This window comes from Equus przewalskii, chromosome 29 (assembly GCF_037783145.1).
Source record: "Equus przewalskii isolate Varuska chromosome 29, EquPr2, whole genome shotgun sequence".
Lineage (NCBI taxonomy): Eukaryota > Metazoa > Chordata > Mammalia > Perissodactyla > Equidae > Equus > Equus przewalskii.
The window spans coordinates 41,050,947-41,078,484 of NC_091859.1; the positions used below are offsets into that span (position 1 = coordinate 41,050,947).

The window sequence follows — 27,538 nt, forward strand, 5'->3', positions numbered from 1 at the left end:
CCAGGAAGAGCTGCTCTCATGGCCGCAGCCTGAGGTGTGACGGTTCACCCGGAAAACAAGGTCGCAGGGGTCAGGACTCACTGCTCCCCCGGCAGCAGCTGTCCCTGACCTGCCATGGGCTCACGGCTCCTCCCCCGCCCCCCGCGCCCCTTCGTGGCCCCGTCCCCTTCCTGACCTGGCTCCTCGGGAGGGGGCCCCGCCTGGCCTCTCAATCTGCCCTTGGTGCTGCACTCCCTGCGGTCTGAAGGGTGAACTCAGGTGACCAGCTGCCCCTAACGTGCCCCTAGACAGCCCCTCGGCTGACCCCCCACCTGGTCCTCCGCCGGCCCCCACAGAGAATGACAGCACGACACAGCTTCCCGCGGGCGCCTTCTGAAACATCAAAGCAGATTCTAACACCGGGAACAGTTGACGAGACACTCCTTTATTAAAACCTCAGGACATCTTTATAAAAACTACTGTATATAAAGACGGGAGCAGCGCAACAGCGGGCAGTGGAAAACACACGGTTATTGGTACATTATAGTGTATTATTATTAGGAACAGTATTGGTTTTTGGTTTTCCCCGGTTGTCAGCTCTCAGAGGGCCCCCCAGGCTGGCTCGGATGAAGTCGGGCTTTACGGGAGAGAGAAACCGTTTCTGTCCCACCTGTAGCCACATGCCCTTGTCCCCTGACCCTGGGGAGGACACACGGGCCCTGGGTGGGGTTTCCTGCCGTTAGGGGCACGGAGCCCCCTCCCTCGGAGTCCCCACTTAGTTATTGCACGTGACCCAGACTGACCGTTTGGTTATCTGCCTGTGACGGAGCCCACTAGCTCTAACATCGAAATGAGGAGGAAACTGCGCATGAGAAACTAAGGCGAGGGTCCAGGAAGACACCCTCTCGGTCACCAGTCTGGTTCCAGTGGGGCCACACGGGACGCCCACAGCGGCCGTGGAAGCTGTAACTTCCTGACCTGCCATGGGCTCATGGCTCCTCCCCCCGCCCCCCTGCACCCCTTTGTGGCCCCGTCCCCTTCCTGACCTGGCTCCTCGGGAGGGGGGGCCGCCTGGCCTCATGTGCACGGCCATCCTCCCTTGACTTCGTCTGACTTCGATGGGACCTGCACGTTTCGGAGGGCAGCTTAGGGTAATTCACTGGGCACCTCATTGCACAAACCCGGGGTGGCTGCTCACGGCGCATTTGAGAGGAATGGTGCCCTCTGGAAGCGGGCACTGCAGCAGCCCTGAATTTCAGTCTGTCAAGGGCAAAGGGGTTGGGGCTTTGCAGTGAACATAGGAGGTTTAGGTACAGTCTGACTCGCAGTCAAAGCCACTCACTCACCAAGCATCTATCTAGCACCAACTATCTGGCAGGGTTTTGGACAGGACACTTGGGGACAGGGGGACAATGCTACCTCCATGGCCACTTTCGTGGATGGGATAGGTAAGTCTTCCTTATTTGCTTTGTGAATCTGAGCATCCCTAACTATTAGGCACAACTAGTCACGTCACAGGCGATGCCAGCCTCTCCCGAGGATGTGGCGTGTTCCCTGACATCTCCGTGCACAGTGGGACCTGCTTCCAGATGGGCACTGGATAAATATTTGTTGAACAGATGAGTGAATGCATGCGTGAACAAATTTTTTTTTTCTAGGATCTTCTATGTCACCTGACTCCCCGATTTCAACATTTGAGTTTTTCGGACCATGGATCCCGAAGCTGCACACGTTCGCCTCCTACCGTCTGGGGCTGCCTCTGTGCCACAGGGAGGGGCTGGGGGCCTTGCGTGGCATTGGTGGCACGGGAGGGGCGCACAGGGCATCACCCCCGTCTGGTGATGTGTTCCGGGGCTGCAGACGGCAGTGACAACAGTGTCACCCACTCTGGGGGGTCGGGTGCCCCCTGACCTCTTGGACAGTCTGTGGGGACTAGGCAGATGCCGTGTGGTGCTCGCCAGGTGAGCAGGAAGGTCAGGTGCCACACCGGCCGCCTCCACTATTGCACCCAGGTTTCCGTAGCGGAGATGGGGGCTCTGCCGTGACGTGGCTGCCCCTCCAAACGGACAAGAGGTGCCCCCAGTACCTCCAGTCGGGCTGACACGTCGATCGGGACTGTCAAGGAATCTGCAAATTCACTTCTGGAGGCCACCTATGGCGTGACTCCTCCTGTCGGGGGACCAATCGGCCGAGTGGAAAAGATTAAAATAAACCAAAGAATACATTCTAAAAGTCTCCGACTCCGGGGAACTGTGTCTTCTTTTACAGCACAAGCTCTAGTAGACGCAGCGGATGGAGTGTCTGCTGAGCTGGGGGCGAGGGCAGGGACAGACAGCCAGGGGGACGGCAGAGGGCCGGAGGGCACGGAACTCAGAAATGACTGAAATGACCTAAAGAGAGCTTTCGATGTGACAGTAGCCCGAGAAGTATCTCTTGGCGGAGGCCTGTCATCCTCTATTCCTGGCCAGGTCTCCTCGATGCCCCCCGTCCTTTCCAGTTCCGGGGACAAATTTGCCTGAAGGGGTTTTTGGTTGAGGAGGGGACATGCCACCCACCCTAGCTAGCAGTCTACCTGCTGACTTTCTAAAGCATCAGAGACAGCAAGAGAGACCGGATCAACCCACAGAATCGCGTGTGTGCACCTGTGCATTCATGTGTGTGTGCACACATGCCCGTGTGTGCGTGCGGGCGTGCGTGCGTGTGTGCGTGTGTGTTTTCGATTAAGGCCTGTTTCAGGTTGGTCCTGGTCGGCATCAGATGCTCGCCCGGCAGGCAACTCCGAAGGCCAAGGAGAGGGCGGAGGGGCCCGGGGGCGCTACCAGGTACTGGTTCTGAATAGAGATCCCGGAACGCACAGGCACACCGTATGCGGACGAGAAGGAAAGCATAAAACTGCTCGTTAATAACACACCGTTCCCAGCGGGAAAAGGTCCTGACAAACACAGGAGTCCGTGGCACAGACCAGCGGCGGATGCAAACTCCTCGGCGGGCTCGTGGTCCTCCTCTTCTTGGATTATTATTATTGTTATTTTTACAGACGACGTGGTGAACAGCCAGAAGCTCACAGTAAAGAGTAAACAGAGGCAGCTTGAAAAATCAGGTTTGGGAGTCACTGAAAAACGCCAACGCTATAAATCTCTACTTGGTCTCGTCACCCCCCTGCATCATATTCTCAGGGACACTCTGCCAACTGGCACGTCCACCCGCCCCGGGAGCACGGGGACCGGCTCTCGTCGGGATGAGTGGGGTCCCGTGGGGTTTTGAGGAGCCCTCGGCATCGGGAATGACTGAGCGGCACTCATGTCTTCCACTCTGGGTGTTCACACCACAGGCACCATCCTCACCCGCCTCGGCCACACTGCAAGGCAGTGAGTGTGGGTACCTTCCTCCCATCCCCCTGTCCCACACACTTGACAGGTGAGAAACTGAGGCTCAGAGAAGAGAAGTGATTCCCCCAAGGCCACTCAGCTGGGCAGGGGCGGTGCTGGGGGTCTCCACACTCTGGGTCCGTCTACACCGCAGGCTGCTCTGCACTGGTGTGCAAAGTCTGTGATGTCTGCTGAGCCACGTGTGGGAGGCTTCCGGCTTACAACAGCATTTGCGGATCCCAGCCCGGCTGCAACTGTAACCTGCTGCAGGGTTCTCAGTCGCTCCTGAGACCCCTGGCGGGCCAGGTGCAGCAGCCCGCAGGTCGCAAACCTCAGGGAGGCCACTCAGCTGAACCCCAGCCCGGCTGGGCTACGGGACAGTGAGCTCTGGCTCTGGGCATTCAGGGCGGGGAGGCAAGGCCACAAGCTCCTTCTTAGCAGAGGAAGCCCTTCTGTCTGAGCAGCTGCATGAGCGTCACCCAGAACCGCAGGAAGCCAGAGGTGCGAGCCCCCTGATGGCCCACTGACTCCCTCCTCTTACCGATGGGGAAACTGGGCAGAGAGGACTAGCCCAAGCACACTGCTCTTAACGCAGAGCTGATGTCGGAATCTGGGTCTTGTGCTCACCCTCCACCCCCCAGCCCAGTTTAGGTTCCTTTGACTCCCGAGGCTGTGCACGTGGGTTGCAGGTGCGGGCTGATCCAGCTGTGCTGAATGGCTGTGAGCACCCTTCCACAGCAATTGCTGCCCGGCAGGGGCAAGGCCCTGGGGCATGTTCTGTGATGACTCAGCGTCTGGGGGAAAGGAAGCCACGCTACCCCTAATTGAGAGCCCTGCCTCTGCCAAGCTGTGTATCACTGTCTGGAGGAGACGCGACTGACGCTATGGGCTTGGGTCTTCCAAGGCCAGCTGTGTGACCTTGAGCAAGCAGCTTGACTCATCTGAGCCTCAGTTCCTAGTCCATGAAGCGGGGAGTGTCCCTTCTTTGTGGGGCTGTTGAGAGGATGAAAAGCCAGGCTGTATAGGAAATGCTTTACACCTGGAAAGTTCTTTCTGCTTGATCAAAGGCTGGGGCATTGTGCTTGTGCAGCCTGACAGTGACTCACAGTGAACCACAGAGTCTGGGCTCTCTGACCTTTATCTCCTTCCATTCTCCCTCTGGGTTCCTTGAAACCACTAAGCCTCTTGCTGCCTCAGGGCCTTTGCACGAGCTCTCCCCTCTGCCTGGAATGCTCTTCTCGCACCTCTAATGCCCATGACTGGCTCTTGTACACCATTCAGATCTGGGCTTAACTGTCACCTGTGCAGAAAGGCCTTCCGGAACCACACAAGCTCCACAAGACCCTCACTAACGTGGTTTCGACTGAATTCTCAGCAGAAGGCTCACCACTGTTGCTATCTTCCTTACTCACTAATTTCTTCACTGCCCTCTCTCCGCAGCTAGAAAACCAGCACCGTGAGCAGGGCCTGCTGCTCACTGCTGGGTGTGATGAACAGCGAGGACACTGGGTCTGGCTGAGTGAGGACACACAATCAGAGGGGACACGCACTTATTCGGCAGCGCTCACTGCCCTAAGGGCTGGGGGAGACTTTAGGATCACTGACACCAGCGCGAGTGCGTCTACACTGGCAGTGCGGCTCTTGGGGATTTGTGTGATCACTGCCTGGATGATGCCACTGGGGCAGGGGGTGGCTGAAGGCGGTGAGCACTGTGGATGGACATCCAGGTTTGCGTGGAAGTCCCACCTTAAAGTGGAAGGGTTTCTAGAACCTTCTCCTCTGAGTTTCCATAAGTGCTCGTCACCCTGTCCAGCAAAGATCTGTGTGTCTATATCTCTCACCAGACGGCGGCCCCCCCGGGGCAGAGACAAGGCCTGCCTTACCCACGTCGCGTCCCCATCACTGCCCAGCACGGGGCCCGGCACACGGCAGGTGCTTAACCAGAATGTGCTACGTGAACAAGGGTTCCGGGGCGGTGACGGTGGAGAACGCAGAGCAACGGAGCATCCACTGGGGAGACGCTGCGGGGACGGTGCTGGGGGCGCCCTGGCTGGGGAGGCTGGACCTTGGGTTCCTGCACCCCTGACGGCAAACTGAGGGGCTGATGTCCTCCTGGCTGTGTGACCCTGGGCACCTCCCTCGCTCTGAGCCACTTCTGCAGGGGACTGACCCCACCCATTCCCGGAGAACGAGAGAGGTGTGCATGAAGACACCCAACCTCACGCCTGCTCAGACGTGCCCCTTATTGTTACTGTTGTTACGGGAACAGATCCTGTAGGACGGACCCTCACTGGCATTTTCCAGTCCCCAGTGTCCCCAGAGACACAGCGGGGCCGTGTCCCATGCTCGCAACTCCCTCTGCTTCACAGCTGCCAGCTGGTGCAAGAAGCCGGAGCCCGCCTGGGATGCTGGCGAGGACCCCCACCACGTGGTGACCCGTGCCCATCAGAGAGCTGGGGGACCCCAATAAAAACCAGCCAAACAAACACAAAGAACACTCTGAATCACACACGCGCACACACACACACTCACATTCAATATTCAGACACACATAGGCCCACGGGCCACTACCGGAGGAAGCAGAGTCAGGGGAACTGTGGGGATGATGCGTAGGCCTGAACCCTCCCGGCCTGAACCGGCCGGAGCAGCTTAGTGTCGGTCATCCTGAGTCCACAAGGGCGTCACCTCTCAGAAGCCACCAGCCCAAAATGGGACTATTGCTTGTGGACGGGTGACTCAGAGCCCCCCACCCTGCACCGCCGGCCCCCTCCCCTGAGTTTGCTCCCAGCTGTAGAAGTCCGCAGCAGGGGGTTTTGGGCACAGGCGGCGTTCCCTTCTCTGCCACCGCTGCGGCCGCCTCGGCTCTCCCTGGCGTCTCTGTGGAAGCTGTTCTTCTCGGAGGCTGCGCCGGGTGCTTCTGGTCTCACCTCCCCTATCCTGAGGCACGGCAAAAGGGTTTTCTGGGGAAGCAGAAGGAAAGAAAATATCACATGGTGGGGACACACCAGGAACACTTCTCTCGGGCCTCAGGGCCAGGAGAAGCCAGGTTTTCTCTGAGCGCATGACCCGTCTTCGTCTTGTGGATAATTGAGAACCATGTGACTTTAAGACTGGAAAGTCTTAATGTGGTTCCCGGAATTACTAGCGCCCCGGCCCGTGCAATAAGACAAGAAAAAGCAGAGTGCGTCAGCAGTGGAGGAGAATTACACCGGCTGGCAGATGACACACACAGAAAGTCCCAGAGAATAAAAAGGCTAATTATTAGAAAGAGAGGGTGGAGGGAAAGATACAGTTTTCAATCTGTGACACATCAAATCAACTCACAAAAAAAACCAGTATTCTTTTACCCCAGGAATTACCAGGTGATTGCACATCTCACCTGGGGACGGTCCCAGTCAACACCTGCTGTTCTGACATAATTTTTAATATTGTTCCCTTGTCATCCTGAAATCGTTCTGACTTGGACGATAAACCATATGGCCACCTTTGCTACAACCAACGGGGAAACATGAACAGATACAGATACCACTCATCCTCATCGCAAAAATCATCATGAGTCTTGGCATCACACTGCTGGATACGAGCACACCCCACAGAACCACGGGGAGGAGCCAGGGCGCTCCTGGCGGAGGACCAGGAGGGTGGACACCAGCCCACGGGGTGCGTTCAGCTTTGATTGGCAGAGTCGAGCTGCCTTTATCCTTTCCCCTCTCAAAATCACCTCCAAACGAGGACACTGAGGAACAGAAGCACAACCCCCACCTGCGGCAGGCACAGGGCAGCCCCTCTCCTGTGCCCATTTATAGGGGCCATTGTCCCATCACAAATACTCCCCTGTCCAGACTCCCTTGCACACAGGAGTGGTCACATGACCCAGCCCAGCCAACGCTGTGTGAGCGGAAGTCTGTGGGGAAGGGGACGTGAACCCAGAGGAAGACCAGGAGGATGAAGGACCCTCACTGATGCGGGTGGAGGGGAAGCAGGGAGAAACCCGGGCTGGCGCGGCCCCAACCGCCCGCCTCACCCACTGCGGCTGCCTCTCTGCTACGCGCACCTGCTGACAGCTCTGGACTCGTGAGCTGTCTTCAGGCAGCCCCAGTGTGGTTGGCAGGGGCACGGTGGCAGGGGGGGACGTCCAGGGAGGGGCTCTAACCAAGCCGGCACAGCCCATCTTTCCAGAGCGAGTGACACTCCAAGGGGCTGGGCCAACCCCCAACCCTGCATTAGTGGGAACGTGAGCACGGGCTCGAGGTGAGAGATCCCAGGGAGTAGAAAAAGCCCGCTCCGGTGTCCCCACCCCGCCTCATCCTCCCCCACAGCACGTATCTCTATCCAGCACAGCACGTATTTTCCTTGCTGGTCAAGTTTGCTGTCTGTCTCCCCCAACTAGAAGGCAACATACAACAGGCCGAGGCGTTTGTGTGCCGTGTCCGCTGCTGTGTTGCCAGGGTCCAAAGCCACAACAGGCACACGGTAGGGGCTCAATAAACATTTGTGGAGTGAAGGAATGAATGCACCAAGGACTTACAGCCCACAGGAACCATCTTTTAAGTATAAAGTCAACAGGAAACTTTTTGAACATATTTTTGAATTATAGTTCCCATGAGCCCTTCTTATATAAATTACCAGAAAACCAAGGCTAAATGGGGTAACTCTGGCAAGAGCCGTGGCAGTGAGAATCTCTCTAACTGTGGGACTGTGTCTGAAACAAGTTGAAGGATGGTGACTGTTATGGAAAGAAGGAAAGAGAAAGCAGAGAACTGACACACAGTGGTACCTCTCGGTTACCCCTCAACCACAGGTGACTGGGGCCGTGGAAAGCAAAACTGGATAATGGGGATCACTGTGGGGTTCAGTACCATCCACTGTTTCCAACATCTGCTGGGGTCTTGGCAGGAATCCCGTGTGGATAAGACGGGACTACTGTAAATAATAATAGATAGGAGGGGTGCAGGTGAGAAGGAGGGGAGTAATATACATAAACTATGTCTTATTTATTTATACTTGGAGGTCTAAAGAATCATTTAGAGGTATAAGTAACATTAGAGGTACAAAAGTAAATAGAAAAAGTAATATAATCACTTAAAATCATTTGGTGGAAGGGAGAGTAGGGAGGGAGAGTAGAAATAGTCTAATTTGGACCTCATTCATAGTAGGGAGAAAATAAACATTGTCTAAAGAAACAGAAGATTAAGGGTACCATAACACAGTATAATTATCAAGATAACCATGAGCTCAGAAACACAGCTTTCCAAATTGTCAGAAGACGTACACACAAAAAATAAAACAAAGAAAACAGAGACCATATGGTGAAAATTGACAACCCACACAAAAGCTATAAAAGCAGAAAGCATATCACAAACTATGATGACAGAACTAAGACCAAATGTATCTGCCATATCAGTAAATGTTAATGAGCCACACACTTGCTAAAAAAAAAAAGACTCTCGGATAAGATTATAAACAAAATCCACTGAAGGTAGAATGATTCACAAAGTTTTCATAAAAAGGACGGGCAGATGATGAAAAAGCTCTGGAGATGGACGGTGGTGATGGATGCACAACGATGCGAATGGACTTAATGCCATTGAGCTGTACACTAAAAAGTGGTTAAAATGGTAAATTTTGGGGCTGGCCCCTTGGCCGAGTGGTTAAGTTCACGCGCTCCGCTGCAGGCGGCCCAGTGTTTCGTTGGTTCGAATCCTGGGTGCGGACATGGCACTGCTCATCAAACCACGCTGAGGCAGCGTCCCACATGCCACAACTAGAAGGACCCACAACGAAGAATATACAACTATGTACCGGGGGGCTTTGGGGAGAAAAAGGAAAAAATAAAATCTTTAAAAAAAAATGGTAAATTTTATGTTATGTGTTTTACCACAATAATAATAAAAAAAAAAAAGCACGGGCAGAGACATCGTGAACAAATGCAAACTAAGAGAAACCAGGGGTCTTTTCCTGAATATTAGACAAAGCTGAAAACAGGGCAAGAAATATTGAAGGGCCTTGTGTGGGCACCAAGATGAGAGTCATCACGAGGATCTAAGAGTAATGAGTGTCTGTGCACCAAATAACACAGCCGCAACGTTCACGAGCAAGAACTGCAGAAAATTTAAGAAGAAAAAGAGGATGCTAGTATTAGTGCATTTTAATTCACCTCTCTCAGTCCATCGCAGATGAAGGTGGCGAAAACATAAACAAGGATGGAGGGAGCCAAATAAACTAACAACATAGTAGACGTGCATGTGTGTGTGTGTGTGTGTGTGTGTATTAAACACACTCCACCCCCTGTTCAAATGCCCTGGAAAATGCACACCCAAAAAAATGACTATCAGGCCACAAAGAAAGTAAATTCCCCAAACTAGAAATGAGACAACATTCTCTGACCATGATATAGAATTTGAAAATATTAATAACAAAACCACGAAACAAAACAAACTCTACCACCAAGATGTCTAACCACTCTTTAAAATTACTTTTGAGTCAGAGAGAGAGCAAAAAATCAAAATGGCAGGATATCTAGACAACAACGAAAATAAAAGTATTACAATTCAGACCCTGTGGGATGCAGCTAATGCAACACTCAGAGGACAATTTATAGCTTCACATATTGCTATTAATAAATGAGAAAGACACAAATTAACTATCCAACTCAAAAAGTTAGAAAAGAAAGGCAAAATAAACCCAAGGAAGGCATATAGGAAAGCAATCGATAAATTAAAACTGAAATGAAGTTAAAAACAGAAAAGGAAGGAATGAATAAATAAATGCAATTTGTGGTTCTTTTTGAAAAACAGTGAAACACATCAACTGCTGGGAATCTAATAAAGCAGGGGGAGGGAGTGACCGCTGGCAAGTTAGCAGTTCTTTCGCTCTCCAATTCCACTTCTCCGCCATCCCTTAGCCCCTCCAGACGGGCTTTGTCCCAACTATTCTGCAGAATTTGCCCTTGTCAAGGTCACAAAGACCTGCATGTTTCTAAATCCAGTGGTCCATTCTCGATCCTCCTTTCACTCATTCTCTCAGCAGCCCTGACACAGCTGATCGCTCCTCCTGCCTCGGGGACACTCCCGGTTCTCTCCTCTGTCTCAGGCTCCTCTCTGGGTCCCTCTCTGTCTTCCTGGTCTCTTCTCTCCATCTCTACTCTGTCCTGAGGATGTTGTGTCCTCCCAAGGATTTAAACACTCCCTATGCACTGAAGACTCTCCAGCCTCAAGCTCTCCCCTGGACTCCAGGCTCATTTCTCCAACCATCTACTTGACATCACCAACTGGATATTAACAGACATCTCAAACTTAATATGCCCCAAATTAAAATCCAGATCTTGTTCCCCAGCTGTGCTCTTCCTGCAATTTTCCTGAGCTCAGTAGATACAGCGCCGTCCTTCCAGTCGCTCACATCAGAGTCCCAGAGCATCTCTGGCCCCTCCCTTCCTCTCGAACCCCACATCCAATCCATTAGTAGACCCCATTGCCCCTCCTTCAGATATGTCCATAAACCTTGTACTCCCTGCTGCCTCCATTGCTCCCACCGTGGTCCACGCCAGCAGGATTCTCACGATGGCCTCCTTGCTGGTCCACTCCTTCCGTCTATCCTCCACACGGCAGCCAGAGGGATCCCGTGAAAATCTACATCGGATCACGTCACTTCTCTGCCCCAAACCCTCAATGGCTCCCATCTCCCTCAGAGTAGAAGCCAAAGGCCTTCCCCTCCAGCGCCTCTCTGATCAGATCCCTATCTTCTCCCTTTTGCTCACTCCACTCCAGCCGTGATGGCTCATGTTACATGGGAACTTGATGGGGCCACGGGGGCCCAGATAGTTGGTCAAACGTTATCTTGGGCGTGTCTGTGAGGGCGGCTGTGGGCGAGGTTCCCATTTGAATGGGTAAACTGAGTAAGGCAGGTGGCCCTCCTCGATGTGGGCGGGCCTCCTCCAGTCCATGCGGAGCCCGAATCCAATTAATGGGTGGAGGAAGGGGCGGCCCCCTCCGCCTGCCTGTCTCAGCCTGGACATCGCTCTCCTCCTGCCGTCACAAGGGGACTCGGGCCGGAACCTGCGCCATCTGCTGCCCTGGGGCTCCAGCTCGCCAACCACAGCTCTCGGGGCTTCTCGGCCTTCACAGCTGTGGAGCAAACTCCTCACAGGGAATCTCTTTACACACGTCCATTCTGTTGGGTCCGTTTCTCTGGAGACCCCGGCAACACCCCGGCCGCGCCAGCACCTGCATCTCTTCTCCCAGATAAGCACACGCTTGTGCCCTCATGGCCTTCACGTCACCTGTCTCTGAGACCCTCTCCGACCACCCTGTGCAAACTTGCACTGCGTCTCAACTCCCTCTCTGTTCTCATGTGGTTTCTCTGCCCAGCTCTCGTCACCACTAACAGCCCGCAGAGTTCACGGAGATGGTTTTTACGTCGTCCGTAGGCCCCATAACAGGAGGTCTTGCCTTGGTTTTGGTGCACTGCTCTCTCCCCAGGACCGATAATGATGCTGGGCACAGAGCAGGCGCTCAGGAAACACAGGGGGAACAGACAGATGAGGAGAGAAAACAGGGGCGCCTACCCGCTCAACTCTATCCAACGAAATCAGAAAACCTGGACGAAACGGGTGAATTTCCAAGAAAACAGAAATTACCCAAAGGATCCACGGGGAGAGAAGCCAAACAGACCAATTGCCAAGAAGAAAGGGAGAAACCGTCAAATCGCAAGTGCAGGGTCTGAAACAAGAGAAACGCACAGAAAGCCGCCGCGGGCAAGTGTCCTGGAGAGCAGACAGACGAGAGGAAGCTGCCGCCATCTCTCACCGTCGCCCAGCTGAGATCACGAGGGTGGGTGCCACGGGTCCGCTGGTTTGTGGGGGGAAAGCCTCTGCTTGGCTGCTGGTAGGAGGGACGTTGGGGTCCCTTCCGGAAGGTGGTCGGACAGGAAGCAAAGTTACAGGTGCCCTTGCCCTGGGCCCAGCGGTTCCACCTACAATTATCCCACCAACGTGGCCCCTGGGCAATCTCATTCTTTGCAGCAGCTCGGGTCAAAGTGAAAGCTCAGGATCGTCCATCAGGAGGGCACGGGCGCAAAGGCGGCGGATCCCCGATGATGCAGAGAGACGCAGACCTCCGAGGGCCCAGCAGCAGCCCCAGGACGCCCCACGCTTGCACGCCCCATTCTCTGACCCGCATCCTGGGCTGCTCTCCCTGGTTCTGCGGCTTTAACGAATGCTGAGGCCTCTCCCCTGAGCTTCCGTCTTGACTTCTGGCCTCCTGGACCTCCCCCTGCCCGCCTAACAGGCATCCCGTTCTTAGCACGTCCAACACCGAACTCCTGAGCTTCCCTCTAAACCCGCTCCTCCTCGGCCCCCTGCATCTCAGCCCACGGCGGCTCCCTCCTCCCAGGAGCTCAGGTCAAAAGCCTCGGAGCCGTCACTGACTCGCTCTTCCCCCTCTCACCCAGGTCCACTCCATCGGCCAATCTCATCTATTCAAAACAGACAGGATCTCACCACTTCCCCCCGTCTCCTCCGTCACTGCCGCCGTCAGAGCCCCCGTCCTCTCTCACCTGGCGCATTTCAGTACTCAGCTGATTTCTCTGCCCCCACCTCCCTGCAGTGTATTCTCAGCACAGGAGCCAGAGTTCTCTGTGTTTTTAAAAAACATATATATTAAACCTCTTCTGCTTAAAACCCTCTAATATCTTCTCATCACCAAGGCCCTGCTGACCCTCCATGCTGCCCCCTCAGTGCCCTTCTGACGCGGCCTCCTGTCATGTGCCTTTGTCACTCTTCTCCAGCCGCACAGGCCTCTGTGCTGTTCCTTCGACACTCCTGGGCACTCCTGCCTCGGGGCCTTTGCACCTGCCATTCCCTCTGCCTAGACTGCTCTCTAGGCATCTACGCAGGGCCCATTTTCTCAGCAACCTCAGGGCGTGGTGCAGACGGCTCCTCCAGGAGGCCTTCCCAGCCCTCCTGCACCCCAGTCCCTGCTTTACTCTCCCTGTCACACTCCCTACCAGTGATGTCCCGTCTCTGTCATTTGAGGACTGTCTGCCTTCCCGCCAGCTCAAACGTTCCGTGAGGGCAGGGCTTGCCTGGTTTTGTGCCCGCTGCTCTATCCTGGCCCTGAGAACGTGGTGGGGGGAGCGTGTAGCAGATGATTCAGACCCCAGCCCTGGAGACCCCATCTGGAGGGGCAGACAGTGACATCAGGGGGGTGAATCTGAGACAGAGGGGGCCTCAGGGCTGGGGAAGAGGAAAGTCAGAGGAGGCTTGAGGGGAAGTCCCGGTGGCTGTTTAGCTTTTGCTTGGCTTCCCACAGGGATGGTGAGCTCACTACCTCGAAGCCCACTGTCCTTTTGGCTGCTCAGTTATCTAGAAAACTTACAATGGGGCCAAATCCCCTAATGCAGTTCACAGTCCCCTGCCCTGGTGGCCTTTCTGAGATACGGTGGCAGCAGCAATGTCCCTTCTCTCTGTTCCAGGCTCCCCCTTCTCTGAATGGAGGCAGTATCCCCTCGACCTTGGCCAAGGCCTCCAAGTGGCCGTCTCTGCCCTGGGCCCCCCGTCCAGACGAGCCCCGTCTCACTCCCTAGGGAGACACCTCCGTCTGGGGACGACAGGCCCCAAATCGAGGCTGGTGACCCTCGAGGGGGAGGGCGGGCCGGGCCTCAGGTGTGGGCGCTGCTCTATTCCTCAGGCCGGCCAGGGGAACGTGGCATTTGTTTCAGCATTTTTACACCTTAGAGGAACGTTGAACACACATTCTTTCGCAGAACAAGAAATATTTCAAGATCAGTAACATTAAGGAAACTCTGCTTCTGGGTCCTGGGAGGGTAGTGCTTTGCCGCCTGAGCTGGGCACTCAGGGCTTCCCACTGTCGCTACTTTCGCGGCCTCACCTTCCAAGGACTCTCTCTCCAGGCCCGGGTGTGCCCCACACGCTGGGGGCACCCTCTCCTCGGCACCCTTCCATGCAGCTGGTCTGACCCGCGTGGGTCTCGGTGACAGTCAGGACCACATGGCGCTGTGGAGGGGCTGGCGCAGGAATTGCCATGGGCCTCGGAGTCATACAGGCCTGGGTCCATATCCTGGCTCTGCCGCTCACAAGCTGTGTGACCCCAGGCAAGTCACTTAACCTCTCTGGACCTCAGAATCCACCTGATGCCACTTCAGGCGTGCAGGGCCATCCTCACTGCTGGCCAGCAGGGCCCTTCACCGCGCGGACCCCCCCCGGCTCAGCTCATCTGGACACAGCCCAGCCCATCAGCCCCTGTGGCCCATGTGCCTTGGGAACACGACTTCAACAGAAACTTCCAGAACAAAGCTTCGCCAAGGTCAACTTTTGTTCTGCTTCTGTGGCAGCTGCGCCACAGCCACGCAGGCAGCTGCGGTCCACGAGCGCAGGAAGCCGCTCCCAAGCAGCCTGTCCCCGAGAGCCCGCCTGCCCCTGGTCCTGGGGCCGCCCGCCGCCCAGGCACTGTGCCGGTGGCCTGGCCCCTTACCGCCAACAGCGCCGGGAAACCAGGCTTGGGGCCACCAGTGCCCCTCCCACTTGTGTCAAGGCTGCCGCCACCCACGAGGCCTCTGGCAGCGCTCGCTCCCTGGCGGCGTCCTTGGCCCGGCCCGCGCTGGGTGCTGGGGCTCAGACCCTGGTCAGGTGTGCGTCCCGCCTTTGAGGGCTCTGAGTGGGTGGGAGCCACAGCAGGACCCCTAGGCCAGAGCGGCAGATCCACGCTGCATCGGCAGCCAGGGCTTGGGGTTCATGGGGGCACGGCCTTGATGGGAATGGGGACCCAGGAAAACCCTTGGGCACTGATGCCGAGCTGGGCCCTGAGCAGAGTGAGCAGGAGATGGGAAGGCTCTCGGGGTTGGGGGGAGGCCCGGCCTGAGCCAAGGCCCTTCAGAGGACCGGGGGGGCGGGGTGGGGGGACGGCTCAGGATGCTCCTGGGGAGGCTGAGTTGAGAGGGGGAGCCCCCAGGCGCTTTGGCCACCAGGCGAAGGCATTGGGATGGACTTGACCCTCGGGCCCCAAGGAGCAGGCGTGAGCTCCTCGTTCCAGAGGAGGCAGGGCCGGGCTGGTGCCAACGGCACGGTCCCTGCACAGCTTGGCAGAGCTGCCCAACAGCCCCAGGGGGCCATTATTCCCCCACAGACAGAGGAGGAGACTGATGCTCAGGGAGGCGCCTCAGCTGGCCCAGCGTCACGTGTCCACTTAGCGGTGGAGCTGGGAGTCCAGCCTGTGCTGCCAACGCCGGGCTGCGCAGCCACCCCTCTGGGGCAGGGCACGGCCTGGAACCTGGCCCTCGGCCCCCAGGACAGGAGGGTGGGCAGCTGGCAGCTGCAGCCTAATTGGGAAGAGGAGACGGAACACCTGGCGATTTGAATAACAATGGACGCTTCCTGCAGGCGGAGGAGGCTGTGACAGTAACCCGCCCACCGAGGCAGAGTCGTCAGAGGCACCGGGACAAATTGCTGGGTGAACCTCCGACAAGGCGCCCTCCGCGGGGCTGACAGCTCGCATGTATTTAGCACTGACTATATGCCAGGTGTGGCGCCAGGAGCTTTTGCAAGGTTTTCCATTACGTTCTCACAGCAACCCGGAGACGCCGTCAACCGCATCTTACCAGGGAGCAGACGGCGCGGGGCCCCGAGTGAACCGGGGCCTGTAGGATTCAACCCCACGGAGCTAAGACCGCACGCAGTCCCCCGGGGTCCAGCTCTTAGCCGCGGAAGGTGTGGTCCTGGGAGGCTGCCTGGTGGAGGTGTGCTCGTGTGATGATGAGAGAAAGTGACATGCAAGCATCTGGAAAAGGTGACGGAAACTCCCGTGAGCCGCCCTCTGCGCCCACTGACAGGGCTGGGAGGGAAAGAGTGACGAGGCCCAGCGCTGGCAAGGGGGCAGAGCAGCCCCGAGCCACGGAGGCAGGTGGCTGCCAGGAGCTGGGAGAGGCAGGGGACAGTTCCGCCCTGGAGCCCCCGCAGGACCAGCGCTGCCGGCACCTTGATCTCGGGCGTTCACGAGGTTCACTTTGAACTCTGACCTCCAGAACTATGAGAGATTACATTCGTGTTGTTTTAAGCCACTAGTTTGTGTCATCTGTGTCAGCAGCCACAGGACACTAGCATGATTCCCAGACAATGGTGTGTGCAAGTTCCCCAGAAGGCCTGGGTGTGAGTGTTCAGAGCAGCTTCACTTACAACGGCCCCGAAGTGGAAATGAGCCACACGTCCTCAGCAGGTGAATGGATAAACAAACTGCGGTATGTCCATACAGGGGAGTACTACTCAGCAGTGAAAAACAAGGGCCGATCGCTACACACAACAACGTGGATGAATTTCTCTTAGAGACACAACGTTGTGTGAGAGATGCTGGTGCTATGAGCCCACGCCACCCAATTCCACATGCAGCCCAAGGTCAGGCAGAATGAGTTAGGGGCTGGATGTCAGGGGAGGGGTGCTCAGGGCGGCAAGGCAGCCTCATGGGTCCTGGAAAGTTTGATATCTTGGACTGAAATGCATGAAGCTGTGCAGATAAGATGGCACCTTATTACTTTAATGCAGAGAGGGTAACGGAGCCACGGGACACCTCCCCCTGGCAGCCGGTGTCTGGCGTGCGGCAGCTGCTCCATAAACATTTCCTAAGGAACCAGCGGAAGTGGCTGCCTCGTGACGCCCTCCCCCCTCCATGGAGAACACGGCATCTCAGGTGCGCTCCTCCCATCTGGGTAAAAATAAACGCTCCGTGTGTGCCGCTTTGCCTGTTTACATGTGATCTGCACATGCACCATCTCATTCGCGTGCCACCCTGAAGGCAGGGACGATTCCCCCATTTCAGAGATGAGGAGCCTGAGGTTTGGAGGGTGGGGGGGTGTTGGTTGGCAGATGCCCCACATCCATTCCCTTCCCCGCTTCTGGACTGGTCTCTGCACCAAGGCCTGACTCATACCCACATCGGGACAATCAGGACCAGCAAGACATAGTTCTGGGGTCTGTGTTTGAGCTGATGCAGATGCTAATATTGTCTTTGCTGCTGGGTTTGGATTGTTGCTTTGGGAGCTGGTGGTAGCTGACTCGTGACCTGGAGGGAGAGCTGGGCCTCAACCTCAGAGAAGTGGAAGTGAGAAATGCAAGACTAAGTCCTCTTCAGGTGGCTGGAGCTGCTGGATCAAGCCTCTCCTGAAGCCCATATTCCCCCTCTGGCGTGTTCAGGGGTATGAGTTAAACATTCTCTTTATTGTGTAGGTTAGTCCGAGTGAGGTTTCCTGTTGCCTGCAAAGCAAGAGCATTCTAACTGATAAGTGTCACTGGGTACAAATCCGGGCTTGAGCCTGCATGTGAAGCTTCATCTCCTCTTCCCAGCCAGGGTACCCAATGCTCCAGTGCCTGCTTCCAAGGCCCTGGCCGACCTGTGGGGTCCCCCAGTTCTCGCAAATTTGCTGGGAGGAAAGCAGAGACAATAACATCATTTGACATCGGGGACAGCGACGCTCAGAGACACAGAGTCCAGGGAGGAGCTGGAGAGGGGTCCGAGCCTGGGGAGGACCAGATCTTCTGAAGAGTGGTCCTTCTGGCAGCCTCTCCCCACTCCCAGCACAGAGCCTGGCGCACAGTAGGGCTTCGTGGGAGGTGGCTGAACAAACAGCAGAGGGTAGTGTGGTGCGTGCTCCGCTGGCCGGAGGCCCCATCTCCGTCCCCTGCAGACCCGTCCTCCTGGCAGGATCGGTGTGCGGGGATCCAGGCATGGGGGGGCGTCCTGACCGACGTGGTCACTGCCACAGGCGGACGTGGTCAATCCGTGGATGTGGATGCAACAACGTCCCTGAGAACCCGCCCAGCCCCGGCTCTGAGGGGCCCTCGGGCAGCGGGCGAGAGGACCCCACATGACCCAAGATACTGAGCCAGAGGGAAGAGAAGGAGCTGGGGACCACACAGCTGGATTTCCCACTCTTGCAACCTCAGGGAATGACCCTCTGGCCTCGGCTTGCACACCCCAGTGATGGGGAGCTCACTGCCTCCTAGCAGAGCGAGGCTACTTTGATCCGGGCTGCCTGGTGAGCGTCTTTCTCCTGCACGGAATCCTGCTTCCTGCACCCGCTTGCCATCCCACAGCCCTTGGGGCCTCAGCTTCAGCCCTGTTCTGGAGAGACGGGCGGGTTCTGCGTCCCCCGTGAGCCGGTCTGTGGCTCAGGCTTCTCTGGATCACAGCCTCCCTTCCCTCTTCCCGGCTTCCGGCGGGAGCTGCGGGGCGGCGCGCGAGGGCTCAGGGGGGCCTGGGACCCGCAGACCCGCCGCACCCGTCAGCCTTCGTGCCCTCCATCAGCCGTTAGCCACCTTTCTCCACGAGCCTCAGTTTGCCCATCTGCTAAATGGGGACTGTGTGAGGTTTGCACAGGACCCAGCGTATAGACCCGCCTCGTGCACAGAAAGCCCTCGGTAAGCGGCCGTCCTACTAAGTGGGGAGAAGCAGCCTTTCGGGAGGGGACGTTGGAGGCCCTCGAGGGGCATTATCTTGACTTTATCAAGACATCCTATTGGTCGTCTAGATGGATGAAGACAGCGGAGGTGAAAGTGCGGAAGGAGGGGCTGAGAGAAGGCACGTGAGCGCACATGTGTGCACGTGTGTGCGTGCGTGTGCCTGTGTGTGTGTGCGTGAGGGGGGCTCTGGGTTATCTGGTCCCTCATGCGGCATGGGCACAGCTGGTAAAGGTGTGAGGACCCGGACGGAGGAACCAGGCCGCCTGTCACTGCTGTTTGACTCAGAACGTGCCATGTGACCTCTCGGAACCTTAGCTTCGTGTCCATCAAATGACAAGGGAAACCCCTGCCCTGGAGGTGGCCGTGCAGGTGACGTGGGCGGGGCTCTCCCAAGGGCCCCTCGGACCCCAGGTTTTGGTCACCAGGTCTCCAGGAAAGACGAGAGGCCATCAAAACGAAGACCCTATTTGCAGACAAATTAGCATTATTTTGTGTCTTCAGGGCACTGCCTCATTTTAAAGAATCTGATGGGAAACCTCACTTTCTTTCCCTAAGGAGAAGCTGGCCATCACCCCCGGGAACGTCGAGGGCACCCATGGGGAGAGGATGGCTGTGCCTTCGGGAGTCAGCTCCGCTCAGGGCTCCGGGAGCTTCCTGGGGCTCACTGATGCCCCGGGGGCAGCTCCCGCCCACCTCGTCCTCCCCAGGGGCCCCTCAGATTCCAGGACAAGCCCCTCAGTGGCAGCCACGCTGGTGTCAGCCCAGCCGCCCCCCAGCTCCTCCCGACCCATCACCCATTGCCACACACGGGCAGCTCAAATGCAAGCCGCCCTGCAGGGCTGAGCCCCAGAGCCAGCCTGCCCCTGGGGCCCCACCTCGGAAAAGCCCACCAGCATCCTCCCAGAGGCTCGGTCCAGACGTCCTCTGTGGGGTCTCCCACTTCCTAACCATCCCCCACCCAACACGCCAGCCAGTCCCGAGGGCCCTGCCCGCCTTCTGCCACCCCCGCTCCTGTGACGGCCTCTCTGATGGACTGCCAGCTCCCCTCCCCACTGGCTGCCAGAGGGAACATTTGAAAAGGCACATTGGGCCATGTCCCTCTCCTCGAGGGCCATCCCCCTGTCCCTGGAATAGGAAGCCCTCTCCTCATGGAGGCCAGGCACAATCAGACCCTCCACCCCTCCCCTCCTGTGCTCCCCTTTTCTCCCCACACTCCTGCACCCCATCTCTCCTTCTGCTGCATGAATGCACTGGCTCTCTCTGCCTCAGTGCCTTTGCACATGCCGCTCCCAGTGCCTAGACCCTTCCCTGATCCCACCTCAATCTCCTCCAGCCTCGTAAGCTCACTCTGTTCTATCCTACGGACCCAGCTGCCCAGAAAGGCAGGGCCAGAGCACAGATCAGGAAGGCTGAGCCGAGGGCCTGTCCTGACCCTGCAGGCTGCGGCGAGCCTCCGGAGGGCTTGTGGCCGAGGAGGGCTGAGCAGGTGCCTCTGCAGACACAGGGCTGGAGGCTGCTCTGGCTCTAGTTGCAGGGGAGGAGGGCCCGTGGGGAGCCGGGCCTGGCTCTGGGGCCTCACTATTCAGGCCCCGCATGCAGCCCGCCCTCCCCTCCCTTTGTCACTTGGCCCTAGCGAGCTCGGGGTCTGTAAACATCCACAGCCTCGGGGTTAATTTTTAATGCCGCTTTGGTAAATATTTGATGCCGTTGCTTTCACGGGAGCTCTGGGCTCTCCATCAAATGCCACAAAGTGCCCGGACGCCGTCCTCTCACCGGCCTCTGTTTGTAACCCCTCCTCCCGCCCCCGAGGACGGACTCTGCCCCTTCGCCTCCTGCCATGAATTTTTCAAAGTGCTTTCCCAGCCCTTCTTGGCCCCGATCAGCATCTCCATCAGCCAGAGGGAAGGTCAGAGCTTTTAGCTGAGACCCACAGAAGCCTCAGCCCTTCTCCTCGCCTCACACAGGGGACGAGAAGCCCAGGGAGGGACGCGGCGTGCGCAAGGCTGAACAGCACGCCCTTGGGGGGAGTCGAATGGGAAGCTGTGATCCCACGGGGCTCTGCTCCTCCTACTGGGGTCCCCAGCGGGATTCAGACTGTCCATGCCCTTGCCCAGGCCAGTGGACACAGAGGTGACAACAGACCATGTGGCCATGGCTGCGATGGTAGTGGTGAGCTGGGAGAGAAGTCCTCCAGAGGAGGGAGGGAGGCCTGGGGGAGGACAGCAGCCTGAGCAAGGTTTTGAGGGATGAGTAGGAGCTCGCCGGGAGCTGGGCTGGGGGATCCAGTGAGGTGACCAGGCTTGGTAGGCATATCCCAGGCAGAGACAGGGCCCGGTTCATTCTGTGTCCCCAGCCCTGGGCTGAGGCCCAGGCCTTGGTCTGTGTTTTGCAAATCCTTGTGAAATTAATGTGCCTTCTTGCTCCGGGGGTGTCTGTGCCTTGCCCTTGACCGTCCGTGGCTCCAGGTCTTCCAGCTCCGGCCCCGTCCGCATCTCTGTGTTCCCTCCATTTGGGGTGCTGGCTTGGCCCCATTTCTATCTTACTGCCCCTGGCCGGCCTCAGGTGCCCTGGCCCATTCCTCCTGCCCTGTCCACAGCCCTCCGGTGGGGACAGAGGGGGCGGGAGCGGGCCGAGCTGGAGGCAGGGTCACCCCCAGGCATGTGAGTGTGCACACCCACACACACGCACACACACAATACACCCCCACCCCCACACACACTCAAATCAGATGCACCCCTCACATATACTGCACACACACACACACACACACACACACACACACACACTGCACACCCGACCCCCGAGTCTTTGCCTTTCTCGGCTGGCACCGTGGCCAGGGAGGAGGCCATCCACCATGGGGAACATGCCCCAGGCCCCCCATCCCTCCTGGGGCCTCCCTCTGCCTCCTGGCACACACCTGTCCCTCCTGGGGCCTCTCTGTCTCCCGCTCACCCGTGACCTGTCCCCGCCCTTTATGCCCCTCTCCCCTCGCGCCGCCGCCCAGGGCTCCCACTGCAGCCAGCGGTGAGCGCCCCGTCTGCTGTGCCCACAGCCTCCAGCGGCCGCCGTCCTTCCCGTTTGTGGCTACACCACACGTCACCGCGGTCGTCTCCCGCGCCCCCACATCCAGTCCTGTAGATCCTGTCCATTCTGCCTGCGAACCGTCTCCACGTCGGTCCGTTTCTCCCCCTCATAGCTCCCCTGACGCTTGCAGCACCACAGCGTCTTCCTGGGGCCCAGCGACGGCCTCCCCGCCTCCCACGCTCCGCCCAGTCGCGGCGGGGCCTCGTTGAAACTCCCATCTGAGCAAGTCCCTTGCCGCTGAGAGCGCCTGGGGCCCGGCTCTCCGTAGGTTCACGGGCACGCCGTCCCGTCACCACGGCCTCGCCGCACCCTGCACGTCCTCGTCCCTCTGGTGCCGCCAGCTGTGAGCGCACTGTTGCCTGCAAGTGGCTTTTCTGGAAAGCAGTTGGCAGCGCTCCATTAAATGTACACCCTGGGACACACGTGGGTGTCAGAGACCCTGCAAGGTCACAGAGATGTGCCCCTTCGAGCCATGCGAGTGACAGGATGGGTCAGGGTCCAGGAGCACACAGCGCTGGGGGCATGGAGTAAGGCACTGATGGGAGGAACTCGAGTGTCCAGACTTGTGGGTGGGAACGGTCCAGAAAGGGGCATCGGGGGCCCAGAGGAGGGTCACTGGGCAGTGCTGGACGGGAGCGCCGGGTCCGTCTGCAGGGAGGCTGGGAGCCGGGCGGCCGCCGAGGGAGCCTGGGGGCCACAGAAGCTCTCCAGGACGCGTCTGAGGGGTCTGCGGCCTGGGGTCCGCAGTCGGGAAGGAGGGCTGGACATAGACGGGAAACCTGAAGGAAGCCCCACCCCCTGGGCCAGGGGCAGCTCTGAAGCCCTGCCTCCCTGGCTCTGAGGCCCCCAGGGCCCAGGGACGGCTGTTTCCGGCCTCCTGAATATCAGACAACTTCAGCCGGCATCACCAGGAAGAGGATTCTGGGATACGGAGACCCCAGGGTAACCAAGCGGACAGCAGAACAATCTAGCACAATGTCCCCCTTTCTTGTCTGGTTGGAAGAGCTACAACACAAGCCCTCAGCTATGTCCACGGGGTGGACAGAATCAGGAAAAGAGGATCCTCTGGGGGTCCTTCCTATGAGTGGGGTGCTGGGCTGGGCCCTCTGAACATCCTTTTGGATTCCGTCCCCATAATCCCCCTGCCAGCTGGGGATTATTTATTCCTCCACTCATGTCTGTCTGGCAGCTCAGAGAGGTGAAGCAGCGTGCCCAAGGACACACAGCTGGGCAGCACAGAGCTCGGTGCCAGCCCAGCCCAGGGGCCCCAGAGCCTTTGTGGTTGCCACCCCAAGGCTGTAGCGCCCAGCGATTCCTGGAGCCCCGGGTCCCAGTGCTCAGGGCATGACAGAATCCCAGCCAGAGCTCGCGGCCAAAGCGATCTGGCAACGGGTTCCTCCCAGCACCCTCCGGGGCGCCTTAGAAACAACAGGAAGAGCATTCCAGAGGGCGTTTATGAGGAGCGGGCGCCCTCTCGGCCCCCAGGCAAGTGTTGGTTTCCGTCATTCTGACGGCAGCCGGAATGCCCACACTGGGAGCCACTCACCGCGCCAACGAGCTTCTATTCTGGGAAGCAAATGCTTCACTAGTTAAGGCCAGAGTTTCAGTGACAGGAGCATAAAGAAGGAGCGATCCCATGGCCCTCCCTGGTCCTCTGTTACCGATGGAGATAAATTACTTCTTCCATCGTCCTGTGGCGCCTGAGCTAGGAGCTGCGCCTACTTAGGGCCCCTGAATGAAATGGTTTTGGGGACCAGCACGGCCACCAGCCCAGCCACGATTCTCCCTTCGCGCCACCGTGCTTTCTCCACATTGCCCTGCTGCAGCCCAGAGGGCGACAGTATGGGATTCCCATCCGGCGGACATAAAGGAACATCCTCCTTTCTCCCGGGTAGTTCATGACGCCTAGATTCGCCGAGGCCTCTGCAGAAACATCTTTACTAATTGCTCACCAGAATGGCATCTTTGTTTACACAGTAGCCGGCCACAGTTGCTGGGTTATGGAATTTTAATTAAGATTCCACACTAGTGCGCTGGGTGGGCAGCGTGAGCCTCCCCTGGAGCCGGGTGCGAGGGCAGGAGCGCAGGAGGCCCCCTCCGAGGGTGAGGCACGTCTGATGCGGCCGCCTGGCAGCACGTCCCTCGGAATAGGGCGCCACGGGGCCAGGCACCTGCTCTGTGCCGGGCTCCTAACGGACACCATCTCCATCCTCCTGACGCCCCTGCTTTCACAGACAGGCAAAAGGCCTAGAGGAGCGAGGGACTCGCCCAAGGTCACACACAGGGCCCGTGGACCTGGTTGGCTGGACCCAAGACCCTCGCTGGCCCACCCCGCTGAGAGGCATCCTGGGCCCCGAGACAGCGGAACCCCCATCTGGAACTCGGGCTGGAAGAGTGACCTGCAGACAGCCAAGCCTGGTCTAGTTCATCTTGGAATTGCATCCTCAAACTGATTTTTCCAAAACCTTCTCTAAGGTACGTTCGTCCTGTGGCTGAATACATCGATTTTCCAGGTAGCCTGAGAGGAGGATCAGATCAGTTTTCTGCGCATCGCTGGCTGGCCTTCCTTGGGGTGGGGCTGTGTCTTTCTGACCTTCCACTCCAGCTCTCAGTACAGGGCACGGCCAACCCTCCCTAAGGGCTTGACAATCGACGAGCGAGTTAACAGTGTCCCGGCTGCATCCTCACAACAGTGCAGCCTGTTTCCGAGAAGGAAAAGCAGGAAGGAGCTGGAAAGTTTGCAGAAGGACTGCCCCTCTGGCGGTGGGGGCGTGGGGACCGAGAGGCAGATGTGTGACAGGAAGGTTTGACTGGTCTTTCTGCTTCTTTTGCTCCAGGAAGGACCAGGAGCTGAAAGGGGTCAAAGGCTCTCCCTCCCGGAACCGCCCGGCTACCGCTGCCTGGATGCCTGTCCACGGGGTCCTGGAAACACCGGGACGGCAGCTTCCACGAGCACATGAGAACATGCTCAATTCTCCACAGCGAGGTGCACGCGCCACGGGGGCAGGCGGATCATGCAAGGTGCTGAGTCCACGCGCATTTGAGCCGTCGTGTACAGTGGTGTGGCCGTAAACATTTAACGACTGATTCTCTAGGGGAGACAAGCCCTGATCTGTAGCGTTTCCATTGTGTAAACCCCGCCAATGCGGTGTCAGAACGCAGAGGCGGGAAGAGAGGCCGGTGGCCACTGAGATACAGTTTCCATCACACAGATACAACAGATGCAAAAACTCGAGAGCAGAGATAACAGCAAATGTAGCAAAATAATTAGGAAGTGAAGAGTTTCGAGTACCTATTATCTTTGTCTTTAGTATAACTATGTGTAAGTTTGTAGCATTTCGCTTTTAACAGTGGCTGTGTTTAACAGCAGGCTCCCCAAATTGCTAGAAATTTCACTCCCAGCTCTTGTGAGCCAGCACGGGGTGGCCCCAGCACATCTTGGATATGTTTATGCACTTGTTTTAATGCGTATTAGGAAAAATATAACTCTGAAAGCAAAGATATGGTTGCTTAGAGCAAGACTGAGTTTTCTAAAAAAGTGACTTGATTTAAAGTCAATTAAAAATGTATTAAGTAAATGGTATGAGGGAGGTTTGTAGACGAGAGGAACACCAAGGAGCTGAAGTTTGAGAAACAAATGTTGCTTTATGGAAATGGCTTCAATTATCACCTGTCTTGGGGGCATAGTAAAAGAAATGGGCAACCCCCAAGAGAGGAAATACAACTAATTAACACAGGGAGGAAGGGCTGGAGCTCACTGACAATCCCGGAGGTGCAAACCCTATAAAACCCAGGGAGATGGGCTGGAAATGGGCTGTGATGTGAGCGCCCCAGAAAGCTGCAGCTGACGGTCCCTTGGGGAACGCGGCTGGCACCAGTATAAAGAACCATAAAACCACCACCCTCCTTGACTCAAGAATTTGCCCCCCTGGAATCTACCCAGAGGAAATAATTCAAAAAAGGGAAAACCACAAACACTTAAAGGTGTTTGACGCCGCCTCTTAATTTCTGGAGTACGTTTCTCCTCCCGAGACGTTACTTGTCACAGTAAAAAAACTGTAAGCCGTCTACACGCCCCGCTGCAGGGGAATGACGAATTAATGACAGAACACGGGGTCCAGACCACCAGCTACCTGCTAAAATGATATTTAGAAAAACTAAGTAAAACCACAGGATAATGGCTCATTTAAAGCTAAGTGAATAAAATTAGAATGCAAAACTGGGGGTACATTGTTATCGGAAAGCTGTTGAAGCCAGTGCGTAAGAAATGCAAAATATCCGTAGTTCTGTGTGTGTGTGTGTGTGTGGCGGGGGGGGGGGGGGGGGGGGTGTTCCGTGTGGCTTTTCTCTCTGTTTTTCCTCTGGCACTAACAGCCACGATCATTGCAATCAGCATTTAGGGAGGGCCCTGTCACACGCTGGGCCCTTTCTAGTCCTCGAAGTCATCCCGCAGGGTAAGTCTCCCTGTGTCCATTTTACTGATGGGGAAACTGAGGCTCAGAGAAGTTGAACCATTTGCCCGAGGCTCCCCACCCGCACAGGGAGGCTCGATCTGAACCCGGCTCTGACTCCAAGAGCATGCAGCTCACCCCCCACAAGTTTCCCCCAGCGTGACCAGGAGATTCTGAAGCGAAGTTTTGTTTAAAACAGCTGGGTGTTGCGTTTCTGCGTTCTGTGCGGCCGGGTCCTCCTCTGCGGGCGGGCTTTCCAGGGGAAGGAGGCAGGCGGCGAGCTGCCGGGGGGATGGACGGGGACATCTGGCCGCCTCAGCTCCTCCTCGGGCTCCAGAAAGATTCCGAGGGCTGGCAAAGACCTTCACAGATGGTTCAAGAGAAAGGACGAAGACCCCGAGCCAAAACAAACCAAACTGACCACTCACACCTGGGGCCGCGACAGAGCCAGCACTGGGCGGGAACCCACACCGAGTTTCCAGCCGATCCTCGGCCCAGGCCTGAGAGGGCTTGGCATCCGATCCCTGGAGCCCCAGGCCTCATGAGCTTTGGGGATATGTGGGGTCCGGCCCCTGGGCTGGGTGAGACCTGATTTGCACAGGGAACCCACCTTGTGGATGCAGCGAGGGGCCTCGAGCTGTGTGAGCCCCGTCTCGGGGTTTAGCTGTCACAGCCGGACAAGCACAGTGGAGACACTGCCTCCCCTTCTGAGAATGTGGGCTTTGCAGTCGCCAGATCTGGTGTGAACTCCAGCGCAGCTGCTGTGCATGCCTGGGCCAGTGGCTAACTTTCTCTGAGCCTCGGTTTCCCCCTCCAGACAAGGAGCTCAGGATGACCAAGCTGCAGTGCCGTTGGGGACGTTAAATGGCACGGGTCGTTGCAGCTGCTTAGCTCGGTAGTTCCTTGTAGATGGGAGACACCGTTATTAGGAGAATAAAGCACTGCACCACGGATCTGACTTCCTGGGCACCCGTATGTGCCCGGCGCTGGGCGGAGGGAGATGCATTCATTCGCCACTTTTATCGAGCACCCGATACTCAGTGCGGGGGTTACGGCTGAGCACAGGCACATCAACCCCAGCTCTGGTTACAACTCTGTCCTAACAGCAGAGGAGACAGACACAAGACAAGAAACCAAACACAACAGCGAGGAAACTAAAAGAGGGTAAGTGAGTAGCGAGGGATGGCGGGGCG

At 57.2% G+C, this 27,538-nt stretch overlaps 1 protein-coding gene and 1 long non-coding RNA gene across 5 annotated transcripts in view; one reads left to right on the plus strand and one right to left on the minus strand.

The window, feature by feature from the left end:
• Positions 1-403: 403 nt before the first annotated feature.
• Positions 404-27,538, minus strand: part of SHISAL1 (shisa like 1) — a 75,851-nt gene continuing 48,716 nt past the window's right edge. For 2 of the 4 annotated variants that reach the window (XM_070600040.1, XM_070600041.1), the window contains exon 5: positions 404-6,307. In XM_070600040.1, the coding sequence (XP_070456141.1) occupies position 6,307 (1 nt within the window). In that variant the 3' untranslated portion in view covers positions 404-6,306. Of the gene's footprint in view, positions 6,308-8,124; positions 8,271-27,538 lie in introns of all 4 variants that reach the window. The other 2 variants (XM_070600042.1, XM_070600043.1) reach the window with 2 other exon arrangements.
• On the plus strand, positions 23,482-26,113 carry LOC139080302 (uncharacterized). Its single transcript, XR_011534702.1, has 2 exons — positions 23,482-24,369; positions 24,732-26,113. It is a non-coding gene; the product is annotated as an uncharacterized lncRNA (long non-coding RNA).